The sequence below is a fragment of the Monodelphis domestica genome, chromosome 7 (assembly GCF_027887165.1).
Source record: "Monodelphis domestica isolate mMonDom1 chromosome 7, mMonDom1.pri, whole genome shotgun sequence".
In the NCBI taxonomy this organism is placed as follows: domain Eukaryota; kingdom Metazoa; phylum Chordata; class Mammalia; order Didelphimorphia; family Didelphidae; genus Monodelphis; species Monodelphis domestica.
In genome coordinates this window covers 10,017,996-10,035,770 of record NC_077233.1, presented here as the reverse complement: position 1 = coordinate 10,035,770, position 17,775 = coordinate 10,017,996, and the positions used below count along the sequence as shown (strand labels likewise).

The 17,775-nt window shown below is 39.3% G+C and overlaps 1 protein-coding gene across 1 annotated transcript in view; it reads right to left on the bottom strand.

The window, feature by feature from the left end:
- CACNA2D3 (calcium voltage-gated channel auxiliary subunit alpha2delta 3) overlaps positions 1–17,775 on the bottom strand; it is a 1,058,263-nt gene that overhangs the window by 353,853 nt on the left and 686,635 nt on the right. The window contains 1 exon segment of the mRNA XM_016424623.2: positions 12,692–12,770. Coding sequence (XP_016280109.2) covers positions 12,692–12,770 — 79 coding nt within the window.

The following is a 17,775-nucleotide window of genomic DNA, read 5'->3' as shown; positions in this document are numbered from 1 at the left end:
TGGGCCTCCTGGCACTTCCTCAAATGGTATTCTCCATCTCCCAGCCCAAAGCATTTTCATTGACTATCTTCCTAGAGAATCACTGCACTATATAAACATCACTTATTATTAATATATAGTACATGATACATAATATCAAATCTATAAGATCCATGCCATTTTTTCCCTATATTATGGCCTATTAATTCCTTCTTTCTTCCCATTAAATTCCAGTAAATACAGCTGACATGTTCAAAGCTCTGGATTGCCCCTTGACCTTTACAACAGTGATCTTGTTCTAGCACTGCCATAGTCCTTTGAGACAAATGCTACAGATAATGAGAGAAAAAAGATGAAACTGACGGAGACTAAAGGATTCATCCCAGTCACACAGCTTATAAGTTCTGCAGGTTGAACCCACAACTGGACCTCATTGCTCCAAGCCCAGGGCTCTTTCTCCACATAAAATACTACCTTGGTAGGGTAGGCACTGGTCTTCTCTGCCTAACACACCATAGATATTTAATAATATTTGGAGGCCTGAGGAGAAGACAGAGATGATGAGAACCATCATAACTTCTCTCCATCTGCCCCGTTTAGTTAGTGAAGAGTTCATATGACTTAGTCAGACAATTAGCATTTATTAAGATCTAGGCCCTGTACTAAGTGCTGAGGATACAAGGAAAAGAAAACCAAAGCAAATAAAAGCCAGTCTCTGCTCTCCTGGAGTTCAAAAGTTATATGGGGAGATGGGAAAGAAACAAAAATGTCTCAACCAGAGGCAGGGAGTCTAAGTTACTAGTGGGGGCTGGGAGGAGAGGCTTTTCCAGGAAAGGCTTCATGTAGAAGTTGACCCAAGCCATCATTGCTCTATGTGGGTGAGATGCTTGCAGTCTTCTGGTCACCTTGTCCCTGGAGGAGCCCAGGAGTCCTCAGGCAGCGTGTATTTCATTGTTCCCCAAACCCCTTCCCTACTGGAGCTCCAGGCCAAAGGCAGATGGATTTTTCCTTTACTTTAGTTAAGATTAGACTCCAAAGTCATGCCCAGAAGACCTTCCCCAAACAAACACATTCGATCAGCTGACCTCAAGCCATTAACATCCTTGACCTCTCTCAAAGAGCCTTGTTGTAAGGCTGCCATGTGAGTCTGAAGGCACAAATGTAGTGTTTGCTTAATAATAAATAGGAAGTCTCCAAGGGTTGGAGGGAAGAGTCGAAACCATATCCACCCTCCCCTTCATCTCTTATTTTTTTTTATCCTCTGAGCTGAAATCAAAGTTTTGAAAATACTTTTTCTCTTGAATTGTGGCTGTTGAGTGTTTAGTCTTCTCTCTAATGTGCTTTTAGACTTCATGGCTCATGTTAGAATAAAGCCTGTAGTCACTTGGTAATTACAAAGGGGTAATTAATACTGAAATTAGCCCCCTATTATGAATGGCCTGCTCATTTTTCTCTCTCATGTCAATTCATTTACTTTCTTCCTTAGCTATGCTCCCTCTTGGAACTTCAGACCACAACTACTGAATAGAAGAAACCAGATGAAGTAAGGATCTGGAGGGTTTCTTCTTAAATTTCTGCTACTTCATCCTCTCAGTCTTAAGATCCCCATCAAGGTAGAGATGCTTGAATTGATGTCCTGTGCAGTTGTTCAGTCATTTTTCAGATGTTTCTCACTCTTTGTGACTCCATTTGTGGTTTTCTTGGCAAAAATATTACACTTGCTTGCCATTTCCTTTTCTAGCTTATTTTACAAATGAGGAAACTGAGGCAAACAGGGTTAAATGATTTGCCCAGGTTCACACAGATAGTAAGTGTCTGAGGCCAGATTTGAATTCAGGAAGATGAATCTTCCTGACCCCAGGCCCCTGACCTCACTACACCATTTAACTGGCCAACATCCTGTGCAGGAATTCTGAAAATCAGGCTTTTAAGAAGTAGACACTGCTGTATTCGGTTGATCATGGGATAATACATGTAGATCTGGAGAGGATTGATGGTTGGCCAGTCTAGGGATGACAGATTTAAGATTGGGAGGGATATTAGAGACCATAGGGTATAACTTTCTCATTTTATAGATGAGGTAAGTGAAACTCAGAAAGGGTAGTTAGGTGACACATCCAGGATCACATAGCTAGCAAACTGCCAGAGGCAGGATTGAAACTCAAGTCTTCCTATTCCAAGTTCAACACTCTATCTACACTGTCACTCCCATAAAAATGTAGCGTTCTCATGCCCAGATCACCTCAAACCTGGAATAGATCGGTCCTTTGAGGCATTCATGCTTTTGCTCTTAATGTTTCTGTCATTCATGTAAAAACTGAAGAAATGGCAAATGGATGAAGAGACACCATTATGGTCTATAAAGAGAGCAGGGTGTGAGAATGTGGGTGGGCAGGGAAGGGGGATGATGATGCATTTCATTGCACTTAAATACTTCTGAAGTACTTAGAGATCAACTAGTTCAATTCTCCCATTTCACAGACTGAACTGAGGAAGTAGCTCCATCTTCAGCTAGCTTCCCTGTCAGCCTAAGATGACTTCCTATCTAGTCCATCTGGTGTGTACCACATTACTTATGCATTGTCTCTTCGAATAGGCCATAAGCTCCTCAAGAGTGGGCACCATTTCTGCTTCTTTGAATCCCACACTGCTTGACACAGTGCCTGGCACCTAGTTGGCAGTTAATCAGTGCCTGATGACTGCCTGTTTGATTGATTTGTATTTCTTCTATCCAAGAGATCTCCATGCTTTCTAACCTCATGACTGGGCTTTAACTCACATGAGGAATATTCCCTTTTTTATTTAGCAAAAGGGGAGCAGCTCCTCCATTCCTCATTTGTAAAATAAGCTGGAAAAGGAAATGACAAACATTCCCATATCTATGCCAAGAAAACCCCCAATGAGGTCATAAAGAACAGGACGTGACAAAAACAATTGAACAACCACCACAATTTAGTAGTCTTATGAATGTTGGTGTGGCGTTGAACCGTGTGAACTGGGGATATGTGGAGTGGCCTTCTGAGCAGGGAGTTGCAAGAAGAGAAGATTGCCTTGTCTCATGGGCTGATTTCAACACACAGTGCAAGGACTTCTAAATATTCCGCTCCTGACTCTGCCTTTCAGCTGATGGACATTGTTCCCAACAGATCCCCTGCTCCAGCTGTCACACTTTCCTCCAGAGTGATGTGAAAATTAAGTTCAATAAATGTATATCTTTTAAATAACATTATTTTCGATATCAAGTTCTTAAAAAGGACAAAAAATGCAAATCTTGTATTCTTTTTTTTATACCCTTACTTTCTATCTTAGAATCAATATTAAGTGTCAGTTCCAAGTCAGAAGAGTGATAAGGGCTAGGCAATGGGGATTAAATAATTTGCCCTGGTTCACACAGCTAGGTAGTATATGAGGTCAAATTTGAACCCAGGACCTCCCATTTCCAGGCATGGTTGTCTATCCACTGAGCCACTTAGCTGTGGTTTTGTGGAGTGGTTTGCCATTTCTTTCTCCAGCACATTTTGCAGATGAGGAACTGAATCAAAGGGGGAGAAGTGGTTTGTCCAGGATCATACAGCTATTAAATGTCTGAGGTCAGATTTGAACTGAGGACTTCCATTCTCCAGGCCTGGCTCATTATCCACTGTACCACCTAGCTGCCCTGAATATCTTTATTCTTGAATGATATCCCATACTTAATAGATTCACTTTCTTCTAAATAACAATAGCTCTCCTGAAAGTCAAGAGAACATAAATAGGGCACTGAGTTTGGGATCAAGAAGTCCTATACTTTCTAGTTAGGTCATCCCTGGGCAAGCCCCTTACTCCTCTAGGCATTAGTTCCTTCTTCTATAAAACAAGGCAGTTGGCCTTCATGACTTCTAAGCTTCCTCCAGCTTTCAATCTATGAACTATGATCCTTGTATTTAGAAAGGTTTTTCATAATTCCTTGATTCCCTTCCATTTCTTCTATCCTGCCTTCTGTTTCTTTTACTGCTTCTCAATCCTATTCATCCAGTTACTCTTCGATGATGGCTTGGTCTCTTGTCCTCTCTTTGTACAAGTTCCTATCTTGACATTATTTACTTTCATGTTTCATTCACCCTTACCAAGCAAATGACTCCCAACTCTATCTCTGGGCTTGATTTCTTTTCTGAGATCCAGGTCATATCTTCATCTCTCCAACTTCTCAGAGGACATCTCTATCTGTCTCTCTGTCTCCATTTCTGTATGTATCTGTGTGTGTGTGTGTGTGTGTGTGTGTGTGTGTGTGTGTGTGTGTGTGTGTGTGTGTGTCTATCTCTGTCTCTGTCTCTGGATTTTCTACATTATCTTTTCCCCTCCTAAACCTACGCATCTGTCTGATTCTATTATTTCTCACTATGGCAATATGGTTTACCTAGTCTCCCAAGATTGCCACATGGGTTATTTAGTTTAGTCTAATCTGATTAAATTCAATAAACATTTATCTCTGCCCCTTTTTTCTCTCTCTCTCATTTCTGGAGAGCTCATTGATTGATTTTGCCTCTTGCCACATCTTTCACATTTATATTCCCCGTTCTCTTCCAACCCCTATTGCCAGATGTTTTTTTATGACTTTTTTTTTATTTGGTCAATTTCAAACATTATTCCTTGGTTAAAAAAATCATTTTCTATTCCTCCCTCCCCTCCACCCACCCTTCCCATAGCCAATGTGCAATTCCACTGGGTATTGCATGTGTCTTTGATCAGAACCCATTTCCATGTTGTTGGTATTTGCACCAGGATGTTCATTTAGAGTCTATATGTCCAGTCATATCCCCCTCGACCCATGTATTCTAGCAGTTGTTTTACTTTGGTGTTTTTATTCCTAAAGTTTTTCCTCTGGATGTGGGCAGTGTTTTTTCTCCTTATAGCCCTCTGGGTTGTTCAGGATCACTGCATTGCCACTAATGGAGAAGTCCATTACATTTGATTGTACCACAGTGTATCAGTCTCTGTGTACAATGTTCTCCTGGTTCTGCTCCTCTCACTCTGCATCAATTCCTGGAGGTTGTTCCAGTCCCCATGGAATTCCTCCACTTTATTATCCCTTTTAGCACAATAGTATTCTATCACCAACATATACCACAATTTGTTCAGCCATTCCCCAGTTGAAGGGCATCCCCTCATTTTCCATTTTTTTTGCCACCACAAAGAGCACAGTTATGAATATTTTTGTACATGTATTTTTCCTTATTATCTCTTTGGGGTACAAACCCAGCAGTGCTATGGCTGGATCAAAGGGCAGACAGTCTTTTAAGGCCCTTTGGGCATAGTTCCAAATTGCCCTCCAGAATGGCTGGATCAGTTCACAATTCCACCAGCAATGAATTAGTGTCCCTACTTTGCCACATCCCCTCCAGCATTCATTACTTTCCTTTGCTGTCATGTTATCCAATCTACTAGGTGTGAGGTGATACCTCAGAGTTGTTTTGACTTGCATCTCTCTGATTATAAGAGATGTAGAGCACTTTTTCACGTGCTTATTAATGGTTTTGATTCCTTTGACTGAAAACTGCCTATTCATGTCCCTTGCCCATTTGTCAATTGGGGAATAGCTTGGTTTCTTGTACAATTGATTTAGCTCTTTATAAATTTGAGTAATTAAACCTTTGTCAGAGGTTTTTGTTATGAAGATTGTTTCCCAGTTTATTTCCCTTCTGATTTTGGTTACATTGGTTTTGTTTGTACAAAAACTTTTTTAATTTGATGTAGTCAAAATTGTTTATTTTACATTTTGTGACTCTTTCTATGTCTTGCTTGGTTTTTAAAGTCTTTCCCTTCCCAAAGGTCTGACATGTATACTATTCTGTGTTTACCCAATTTACTTATAGTTTCTTTCTTTATATTCAAGTCATTCACCCATTCTGAATTTATCTTGGTGTAGGGTGTGAGGTGTTGATCTAAGCCTAATCTCCCCCACACTGTTTTCCAATTTTCCCAGCAGTTTTTATCAAATAGTGGGTTTGGGTTCCCAAAACTGGGATCTTTGGGCTTATCATAGACTGTCTTGCTGACATCACTTACCCCAAGTCTATGCCACTGATCCTCCTTTCTGTCTCTTAGCCAGTACCAAATTGTTTTGATGACCACTGCTGTATAGTATAGTTTGAGATCTTGGACTGCAAGGCCACCTTACGTTGCATTTTTTTTTTTATTATTTCCCTGAATATCCTTGATCTTTTGTTCTTCCAAATGAACTTTATTATGGTTTTTTCTAATTCAGCAAAAAAGTTTTTTGGAAGCTTGATGGGCACTAAATAAATAGATAAGTTTGGGTAGGATGGTTCTTTTTATTATATTGGCTCATCCTACCTATGAGCAGTTAATGTTTTTTCCAATTGCTCAGATCTAGTTTTAGTTGTATGGAAAGTGTTTTGTAGTTGTGTTCATATAGTTCCTGTGTTTGTCTCAGCAGATAGATTATAAGTATTTTATATTGTCTAAGGTGATTTTAAATGGAATTTCTCTTTCTAATTCCTGGTGCTGCGCTGTGTTGGAGATATGTAGAAATGCTGATGACTTATGTGGGTTTATTTTGTATCCTGCAACTTTGCTAAAGTTGTTAATTTTTTCCACTAGCTTTTTAGTTGATTCTCTAGGACTCTTTAAGTAGACCATCATGTCATCTGCAAAGAGTGATAACTTGGTCTCCTCCTTGCCTATTTTAATGCCTTCAATTTCTTTTTCTTCTCTAATTGCCACTGCTAGTGTTTCCAGTACAATGTTAAATAATAGAGGTGATAATGGGCATCCTTGCTTCATTCCTGATCTTATTGGGAATGCTTCTAGTTCATCCCCATTGCAGATGATGTTGGCTGATGGCTTTAGATAGATACTGTTTATTATTTTTAGGAACTATTGCCAGATTTTTATCACTCCTTTCCTAGGTCATTGTAAAAGTGTCCAGGCCGGTGCCTTTACTCTTTGACTCTCTAAACCATTCATTTTAGCACTGTAGGAATCAACAGTCTTCTACAGAGATCTGGAAAAGTTACTTCCTCCAATGGCTTCCTTCCAAGGGAAGCCCAACCTCTGATAGCACCTGGCACCTGCCATCTTCATCTTTATTTCACCTTCCACACCATTGACTTTCTAGCCAGTGTGGACTCTGTTCATTGGGAACATTCAGTGCCTTTCTAACATGTCTTTGCTCAAGCTGTCCATGTACATGGCATGACCTCCTTCCTTTCTGTAAGGCTTCTTCAATTCCTACTCATTCTTAAAACCCACCTCCAAAGTCCACTCCTTCAGAGAGCTTTCCTTGATCCCCAGGAACTAATGACATTCAGTTTTAGACCTTGATATAACATTTATTTCTTCTTCCTTTTCATTGATATACTTGGGTTTTAGACCATCTTTGTTTCAATATCTCTTCCTCACTCCCACCCCACTTTGGCAGCTATTTCTTTAAAAAAAATACAAAAGGAAAAAGAGAAAAAAAGAAAAAAAATTAATAGTGACTAATAAATCTAAATATCTAAATCTAAATATAAATATACCTAAAATTCCCTCCCCCCCTTATCAACAAAGGAAAGTAGGGTGGGGCTTTGCATTGCATCTTCAGGTAACAATTTGGACATTATAAAGGCAGTGATCACTAGTTTTTCATGTTTTAAAATTCTTATTCTATTCATTTCATTCCTCTGGTCATTGGCTCCCACTGAATTTTGCTGCTTAAGAAAGACCCTTCTCTTAGACAGCAATATTGTCCCACATTCATCTACAAGCATAGTCATCCTATGTCCTTATGGAGTTAAGCTCTATAAGGTCAGGGGAAATCTTGAATTGTTCCATCTTGATCTTCCCCCAGCAGCTAGAGTAGTGCCTTCTGTATACTGTGGGCATTTAATAAATGTTTTATCTGTCAACAAAGTTCTTACATGATCTATTGGCTCATTTGAGTCTCACCATAGGCTCCAGGGAATAAATCTTCTTTGCATGGTTTCTTGGAGTAAATAATGCCCTGGCAACAGGAGGGAATTAGCTTGACTATTGAATTCCCCCATGGCACAAAGCCTGCCAGCATTCTAGATAGGCTCTGCCTAAGAGAATTAAAGAGCCTTGGAGTAAGGCCAGCTAAGCACTGGGCCAAGTGCTTTAATGGAGTTTCACCCCAAACATCACATTTAGATGCAAATTCCTATTTTCCTGGTATTTTATTATGTACTTAACCTTTTTTTTTAATAAGAGAGAAAGAGACAAAAGGAAATTAACTACAAGGCAATGCAGTATGATAATAATAAAAGCTAGAATTTAAATAGTGTTTTAAGATTTGCAAAGTATATTCCATTATTTCATTTACTATTCAGATCAAACCTGTGAAGCAGAAGTTATTTTCCCTATTTATAGATGAGGCAACTGAGGCACAACTAGAATGAGGGACTTGTCCAGGAGCACTCAGTTTGTAAATGACTTTAGTAGGTTTCAAACTCAAGTTTTCCTCAATCCAAATCCACTGCTCTTTGGATGAGGAATCAGGAGAATGGAGTGCTAATGACCTTAGGCAAGACAGAACTTTGTCTCTAAATCAAACAGTGAATAGATTGAATTAATGTCTCTAAGGTTCCTTCTTCAGGGCTATATCTTTAATGCCGGAAGGGACCTCAATGTCCCTCAACCGTCCTCAGGTTGAGATACTATTGAAGTTCAAAGAGGTCATGGAGACAGTAATGGGCATATCTGGGATCTGAACACAGGACTAATTCTTTTGATTTCGCCAAACTGCCTTTAGCCCTAGTAATGAGGATCTTGTAAAATTAATAAAATTATCAAAGACTTCCATTGTTCATTTTTTCCACCCTTCCCCTTATGTAGAGAAGGGAGGGGAGTTCATTGATGACTTCCTTATCTCCCAAGAGTCGTAGGCAACCCAACAATTTAGGGGTAGCCCTATTTACTCAAACCCACCCTTAGGAGGACCAAAGAACTGATTCATCTTGGTATATATACCTTTGAACCATAAAAGAGGAAATAGCACCACTATGGCATGGGTATTGAGCTTGGAGTCAGAGGTCCTGGGTTCAAGTCTCACCTAAGGGGCTTAATGATTATTTGTCTTTGGGTACAAATCTTTTAATCTTTCTCTGCTTCAGTTTCTTTAACTGTAAAATGAGCAGCAACTGGACTCAAGGACCTTTAAGGTCCCTTTCAGCTCTAGACCTCTAATTTAGTATATTCTTTTTATAAAAGTGGAAACAGAAATCCAGAGAGGGGAATTCTTTTGCCTTGACCAAGACCCATAAATTTCTAAAATCTATCTCTGTGATGTTGGACAAATTATTTAATCTCCCTAGCCTCAGTTTCATGTTTTGTAAAATGAAGGAGTTAGATTAGATAACTTCTAAGGTTGCTTTCAGCAATAAATCTGATATCACTCAGTCTGATATCTGGATAGAATTCTTAATGGATAGCTTTCCCCCCCATTAAACAACTAGCCAATAGCTATGTCCATAGGGCAGGACACAGCTCTCAGAAATGCCAAATAGAATCCAATGTCATTTTGGGGTTTAAGGAGAAATGCATCTCCCCAAAGGTCCTGAGGAAATCAATATTTAGAATACTGAAAGTTATGGCTTTTACCTGCTTTCTAGCAAGAAAAAAAGTAGCTAGATAGAGTAATAGATTGGTTGCTGGATTTAGAGTCAGGAAGAACTGAGTTCACATCTTATTTTGAATTTGTCTAGCTTTATGGTCCAAGGCAAGCCATTGAATTTCCATGTGATTCAGTTCCCTCATCTGTAAAATAATGGCGTTGGACTCTATGGTCCCTAAGATCCTTCCTAGCTCTAAATCTATAACCCTATGGCTAGAGGAAAAAAAAATAGTCACTTTATCAACCAAGGGAGAAGTGAGCTACTTTCTAAAACTGATCATTTGTAAAATCTTAAAACATTTCCCCCCCACTGACAAATTTTCCATTGAAAGTGACTGTGGATGGAGAAACGGTTGTTGCCTATTTTCACATTTATCACCCAGGAGGACAGAGAATTTTCCTTCCCCCCCACCCCCCATCAACATTTGAGTTGATCTCCCAACACTTGGTTTGTCAAATGCACTTGCCTACCCAACAGTGGAAAATGAGAGTAGTCGATTGCATAAACAGTTCTACTGGGGAGTCAGGGCTGGGAATGCTTTAATGTTGTTTAAATGGTTTGCTGCTTTGCCTCATTAAAACCAAGCTCCCTCCAGATATGCCCTATTTATGCAAACAATGTGAAAGAAAAAATGTGGCTCCAGGGTCTCATGGTTTTTGCCATTGGATCAGAGGATTTAGAGAACTCTTGCAAGGTGGTATGTGTTTCCCTGGAGATCCTTTTCCAAGCCAAGAGTTCTGCTAGCCACAGGCTAGTCAGCTGAATACTTTGGAAACTGTCCTGCTGGTTTCTAGGTTTCCAATGGGAAAATCCCTGTGAGGAAAATTGATTTGGGGGCCACAGACCTCAGTGACATGCTTACTCCCTTAACTTTTGCACCAGAAAAGACTTTGACTCTGGCCTAGTTATTCAGTCAAGCTGCGTATTGTCCCTGCTGGGCCCTGCCTGATTTCCTGGGCTACCATGCTCGATTCAACATGAGAATTTGGCCAAGGCAGAGCTGAGCTGTGTATGGAAGGGGGGCATTGGACCTCCTCCTAGCTGAGGAGAAAAATGCTCTGCTGCCTTCCAAGTTTGAACAATCGGAGACTGTAAACAGCGATTGAATTAATGGCCACTGATGGATACTGGTTCACTGATGTTACCCAGTCCAAACGCCCCATCACTGGCGCCACTGCTAACCCATCTTTATTTGGGCACTGAGAATAACAGCCTCATACTTAGATGGTAACTTCATGTCTGGGCTGAGATAAACAATGGGCTCCTATTCCTGAGAAGTAAGGCCAAAGAAAGGAGAAAGAAGGTAAAATCAGTGAGGATGAGCAGGGAAGTTCTAGTGGGGAAAGCAAAGGAGCCATGTGGGCCCTCATGTTGGGCCATACCTGGAAGGATTGGAAACTGAGAGGAAGGCTAAGGGAAGTTTACTGGTGATGGTAAGTTAGGCAGAAGCAGACCCCAAAGAGCACACTCACAAAAAGTCATGAGGACAACTACTTTGGTGGGAGGCACCAGGATGGAGTAAATCCTTAGCTCCAAGCTTGCTTCTTACATGCTGTGGACAAGTGATGAACCATCCTCAGTTATGTTATCTTTAAAGTGGCTGCACTAGCATCTAGCTTCTAGGGCTATTCACGGAATCTGGGATTCGAAGCTGAAAAGAACCTTAGAGAGAATCCTGTGTAGTCCAACATTCCCTTTTTATGGATAAAGAAACCAAAATCCAATGATGTTGGCAACTTGCAAATGAGATCATCTATGTAAAGGAATCTGCAGAGTCAAAAACACTGTATAGAAGTCTATGATGATAATGCTGAAAACAGCAATAATTGATGCTGACAGAAGAAGCAAGGGCTTCTCTAAGGTGTGAGGGAGTTGGTGGGATTCCCCTCTTCTGCTCCTCAATTTTTTCATCAGTCAAAACAAATAAGGGGCCTAGATGACCCCAACGGTCCCTCTAGTTATGGTCTAGGGTGCTAGTGGATTTATAGAAGATGAGGAGCAGATGGAGGCCATCTTGCACCAGATGGTCCAGTCCAGTGGCTCCTTTCCCTTGTCTCCTGGAATTGTCGAGGAGTTGCCTTTGAGCTTTGAAAATCCATAGGGCTCTACTTTTTAGTCAGTCCCTAAAAAGGACTTTGTTAGTTAAATCATCTTCAAAAGTCTTCTTCAAAGGCTCCTTGTAAACAATGACTAAAACTCAATTATGGTGTAATATTAGTTGATTAAGACAAGACTTCAATTTCAGTAATTTCCATCAGCTGGACACAGACAGTGGTAAAAACAATAACCCATGACTAAGTGGATACTGGATGATGGGAGGCATCCTAATTGGATGTGGCACGAATAACAACAAAAAATTGCAAGGAAAATTTTGGGTTTCTTTTTTTCAAGACCACAGATAAAAGGGAAAAAATGGGGAAAAGCATCCCTCAGACAGGGAGTTTGCATTCCAAATTTCCTTTGGAGCAGGACACTGCTGTCTTCCAATGATTTTGTGGATAGATGGCCATTTAACTCACACAGCTTTTGGGCTCCAATCCATTCTCCTCTCTTCATGACCTACCTCAATCCCTGAATCAAGGCCAAGTTCATTATTTAGACCCAGATGGCGTTTCTGATCTTTGAGAGGGAGGCAAGCCAGCATGTGGACAAAAAAAAATAATCAGGAGAAAGAATCACAAAGTTGGAGAACTGGAAGGAGCTTCTGACATCATCCACTCTATCCCCCTCTGATTTCAGGTGAAGAAATTGTGGTTCATGGAGAGGAAGGAGCCTGCCTCAGGTGTTACAGCTAAAGCTGGATTAAACTCTCCCAAGAATGAAGAATTTCTCTAAAGCAACCATTGAGATGCAGCCCTCCCTCACCCAGAGTTAAATAACTGTGATGTATTACAAAGATTATTTCTTTACTTAGAATTTCAACAGACATTAGAGTTTATTACAAATTAGTTTTCTTTTAGGAAAATCCCACTTAAATGTAATGTTTTGTTTTTTTCCAAGAATATCTCCATTTGCGTTAGAACACTGAAAAGTTTCCCATGACTTATGGGCTTGACAGTCTATAATCCATGTGTCATGGCTATAGAGGGCAAACAAACCTTTGTTGGCACAGGCCATCCATTTGAGGTTGTCAGCAAATGCGGCTTCTCTTCCTATCAGATATGTAAAGATGCGGACCTGTAAGCAGAAAGAATGGGTTAACATCCCCTTGGGGTGGCATGGCATATGCAGAGCCTGGCCCAGACCTGGGTAGTTCAGCTCCCTATTAATTTCTTCATGCTTCACATCTGCAGGGACATATTTCAGAGATCTGGAGTGGGGCTGGTTGGTAACGAAGGGCAAATGGTTTCCTTTGTTCTTCTGGAGCCATATGGCTATGGTTGTCATTGGGAGGAGGGGAGGTACCAATGCCCTGGCTCCAGCAAGAAGAGATGTCAATTCACTTCTCTCCTGTGAAAGTCTAGCCATTTCAACAAGCATTTGGGAAGTGCCATCTTTGGGCCAGGCTCTATGCTAAGTGCTAGGGACACAAGGACTCCAGAAAGACTAGAGAGGCTCATTTGGGAATGGAGATGTGTGACTGTGCTTATCTCCAGAGTCACTGCCTATGGGGAATTCTTCTCCGATTTTCCTAATTTTTAAGGCTCACTCTCTCTTCCCATTATCATTTTTAAATTAATTCAACAGTACAAATACTATATCCCTACCAGCAAGGATCATTTCACTTGCTTCTTTTTCAATTGTGTATACAATAAGGACTTAATAAATACTTATTGACTTATAATGAGTTAAACTTGCTAGACTTTGGATTTTTGTCATATATTCTTGTACAGTCAGCACATAATTAATGCTTATTGAATTGCACTGGGTTAAATTTGCTCTGAATTTGTTTCTTAATGTTAGTGAGATCCTTGTATACAGGTGGTCCTTACTGTACATTGATTCAGATTGGGTTCAATTTGCTCTGGATCGGTTCCTTTCTCTCATATTTTTGTACACAGACTGTGCCCAACCAATGCTTTTGCATTAAGTTGAATTTGTGATGGATTGGAGAGATGAGTAGACCTTCGTGGTCCAGAGAGACATTAAAACTGCTTTTTTCAAGAAGATGATGGCCACAGACTATCTGATGCTTTCAATACAAAAGCCTGCTAAAAGCTCAGAGTTTTTGCCTAACTAGAAAATGGCATAGATTGGATGAGTCCTTACTACTACCCCATTACTCCTTACACACACATCATAATTATTTGTGAAGCAGCTGACTTGGGTGAGAGATGGCAGCCATTTGGTGATAATTGAATCCAGCTCTTTTTCCATCATCTTGGAATCCCGAACTCCCTTGAAGGCACAATTCAGCTGACATCTGCTGATGAGTCCTTTCTGTTTCTGCCTGGATATGAACGCTTATGAACTCCTGAAATTCCCTTGCATTCTTTGCTAATATAGTTACGTTATTCAGTAATTACCATTTTCAAATGCATAAATTCTTATTCCGTTACTTATAAATACTTACTTGGGTACAATGCATCTTCCTCTTTCTACCCCATAGCCCATGCACACTTTTTGAGGACGGGGATTGTTTTTGCTTCCATCTTTATAGTCCCAAGCCCTCCGGTAAAAGCCCTCTATATACTAGGCACTTGGCAAATATTGAATTAAACTGAACCAAGGAACTAGAATACTGATCACTGGTGCTTCTGAAAAAGTTCCACAGACAATACAAGTTCTAAGTTCTGTTCTTCATTGTTTCCCAAACTCTCAAAAGGCTTTCTCATCAACCAAAGCCCCCACCAGAAAGAAAAAAAAGCCTGGAAGCCCCTTACTGTAGGTTTGAGTACATTGAACATTTCCTGAGCCTATCCTTCAGCTTCTCTGGCAAACCTCCTTTCCTCTGGTATTATCAGAATCAATTAAAACTAGTGATATGCAGGATCAGTTCTCTGACTATGATTGAGATATGCAAGAAATATATACTTTAGCAGCTCTTTTCAGGAGAAACAAGAAACAATTCAGTGCTGGCTTCAATCACCCAGAAATCTTTATTTCAACTTGAAATGATCAGGGACATAAGTGAATTCCAGTGATTTAAAAACTGCTCACACACACGCTTTGGATGGTTGTTGCTGTCAAATTATGTCTATAAATTGTTCCTCTGTGTAGTTTTCAAAATGTATCAACAGAATGGACATCAATGGATATAAAGTCTCTACCAGCAAGACTCAAGAGAAACAGTATGGAGCTTCCATTCCTCTCCTCAGCCTCTGAAGGTCAGTGTAGAATTTGCTTCTGTCTTAGGATTCCCAATTCTGTCTACTCTATGTAGAGAATATACTTAATAATGTTACTTGATGGATTGACTCAAAGGAAATTATCCCAGAAAAGAGACCACTGACCTTTTTTTTCTGAGAGATAGCAGCAGAGTTAGTGGGAAAGATGAAAACACTCTGATTCAGTATCCAAGAGCCTTGGTTCAAATCCTCTCCCTGATTATCAGTATGATCTTGGGAAACTGATCGAAACTCTCTGGACCTCAGTTCCTCATTCATAATATGATTTGGGGCTGAGTTTTATAGCCTCTAGGGTTCCTGACAGCTTTAAACATATTATTCCATTGTGAATTCAGAAGGAAGGAAAGAAGTAGGCTTTATTTTTTTTTTATAGTTCTCCAAAATGAAGAAGGATTCCTTGTTGTCATCTCATGAACAAATATTCCAGGATATGTTCAAACTCTTTAATATGAATTCCCATTTACAGTGAAAAAAAAAGGCTAAGTCCACATCTGGCAGGGTGTAACCAACTTCAAGGACACTTATGAATCCATCTGACCTTTTGGAGATGAATTCTAGTATTAGGATATTTCTAAAGTAAAAAGAATCTTAGTGACTATCAGATGTGAATCCCTTGTTATCCAATTGAGGAAAATGGTGGAGAGAGCTTGAGAGACTTGTCCAGAATCAAACAGGGAATAGATGGTAGAAGAGAGAGATTTGGATCCAGGAACTTTGACTCAATCCAAGAAACTTCCCGTCATACTCCTGATACTTTTATCTCTGGGGATTTATCTCATCTTGTTTTTTTGTAATCCCTAACTTAACAAAGTTGAATTTAAACATTCCTTTTATGCCTCATTAGCACTCATTTATCTCCCCTCAAATATATATAACTATAACTATAACTATAACTATAACTATATATATATATATATAGTTTACTTTGTATAATCTTTGAATTTACTTATCTGTAATACATTTCCATCCAAGAGAACATAAGCTTGAGGATAGAGACAATGTGCTTTTTCTTTCTTTTTAATATATTTAAATTAAAAAAGCTACCAGATAGTCTAGAAGAGAACCTAGTATAATTCAAAGGGTTAATAAGTACCTGTTGGAAAGTATTGAAGTTTTTTTGTCTTTGATTAAAATTGCAAGATTGGTCATTGACTGAGAGGAGGTAAGAAACCCGAACTATCTCATCATATAAAAAATGTTACAAATTAGAAAAATGCAAATGGCAGCAATTCTGTGGTTCTAACTCACATAGATTGGCAAAGGTGAAAAAAGAAAGGGAAAGAGAAAAGAAAAGAATAGAAAGGAAAAAATGAAATGAAAGAAAAAGACAAATGTAGGGACTAAGCGAAAGCATATATTAAATGTACTATTGGCAAAGTTATGAGTGGGTCCAACCATTTCAGAAATCAATTTGGAACAATGCTCATAAACTTACTAAAAAGTATATGCCCTTTGACTTCACTATTCCACTAACATACATACTCCAAAGAGATCTAAGAATGATGGAAAAATTCCTATATGTCAAAAGTATTTATAATAGTTTTTTTTTTTTGTAGTGACAAGGGAAAAAAAAAACCTACAATGTATGGAAGTGTTGATAAAGTGGGAAGTGATTAATTTATTATTAATTGATTTATAAGTTAAAATTCTGGTATATGAATGCCCTGAGATAGTATAATGCTCAACAAAATTATGAAAAAAAAAGAGTTTAAAAGAAACTTGTGGAGATCAGAATGAACTTTTACAGAGTGAAGTGAGCAGAACCAGGTGAACAGATTTGTTCCCCATTATCATGTAGAAACATGTAAAAACAACAGGTAAAAACAAACACTCCTGAAATACTTAAAAACTCAGATCAACTAAGTTCATAAGATTCTAGAAAATGAGTAAAGAAAAACTGTGCCCTGCCATTTGTAGCCCATGATAGATATAAGATGAGAGACTGATATGCAGGATCAGGAAGGCATTGAAGGACATGGTGGCTAAAGTGGGGATCTGTTCTGCTTGAGTGTGCTCAAGTATTCCAATAGTACTGAATTTTCCTAGTGTGAGGGGAAAAATGAATGCTAGATATTTATTAGAGGAGGATGTAGAAGGGAAAAAATGGGAAGGGGAAGAAGAAGATAAAGAAGGAGAAGAGGAAAAGAAGAAGGAAGGAAAGAAGGAAGGAAGGAAGGAAAAAAGAAAGGAAGAAAGGAAGGAAGAAAAGGGAGGGAGGGAGGGAGGGAGGAAGGAAAGAAGAAAGGAAGGAAGGAAGGAGGAAGGGATGAGGAAAGGAAAGAAGGAAGGGATGGAGGAAGGAAGAGAGGGAAGAAGGAAGGAAGCAAAAAAGGTTGATTACAGAAGATATAAGATTATAGATCTAGCACTAGAAGGAACCTCAGAGGGCATCTAGTCCAATTCTCTTATTTTTTAGGGAAGGAAATTGGAATTGAGGAATATAATGACTTGACTAAAGTCTTACATATTCTCAGTGTTCTTTGGGTATCACATTCCTTTCCTTTAAACTTCTGACCTGTCACTTTCTTTTCTTGGCCTTCTCACAGTTGGTGAGATAGGAGCAGCATCTTCCTCCCAGGATTTTTTTTTGAGGAAAACATGAAATAACAATTATGAAGTACTTTTCAAAATTTAATACACTAAATAAATGATTGCATTATTATCATTATATTTATCATCATTATTATTGGCTTTTAGTTGCAGATCATTATTTTTTTTGTTTGTTTTTTGCAAATGAAGCAGGAGGCAAACAGTTGATCCTTTAAGGTCTGGGACATGGGAAGAAAGCCAGGCTCACAAGGACTTATGAATCTTGATGTCACCTCTGCAGGAGAAAAAAAGCAAACAACCATGTGGCCATTTGCTTTGGGGAAAGTGCCCTAATGGCCACCAGG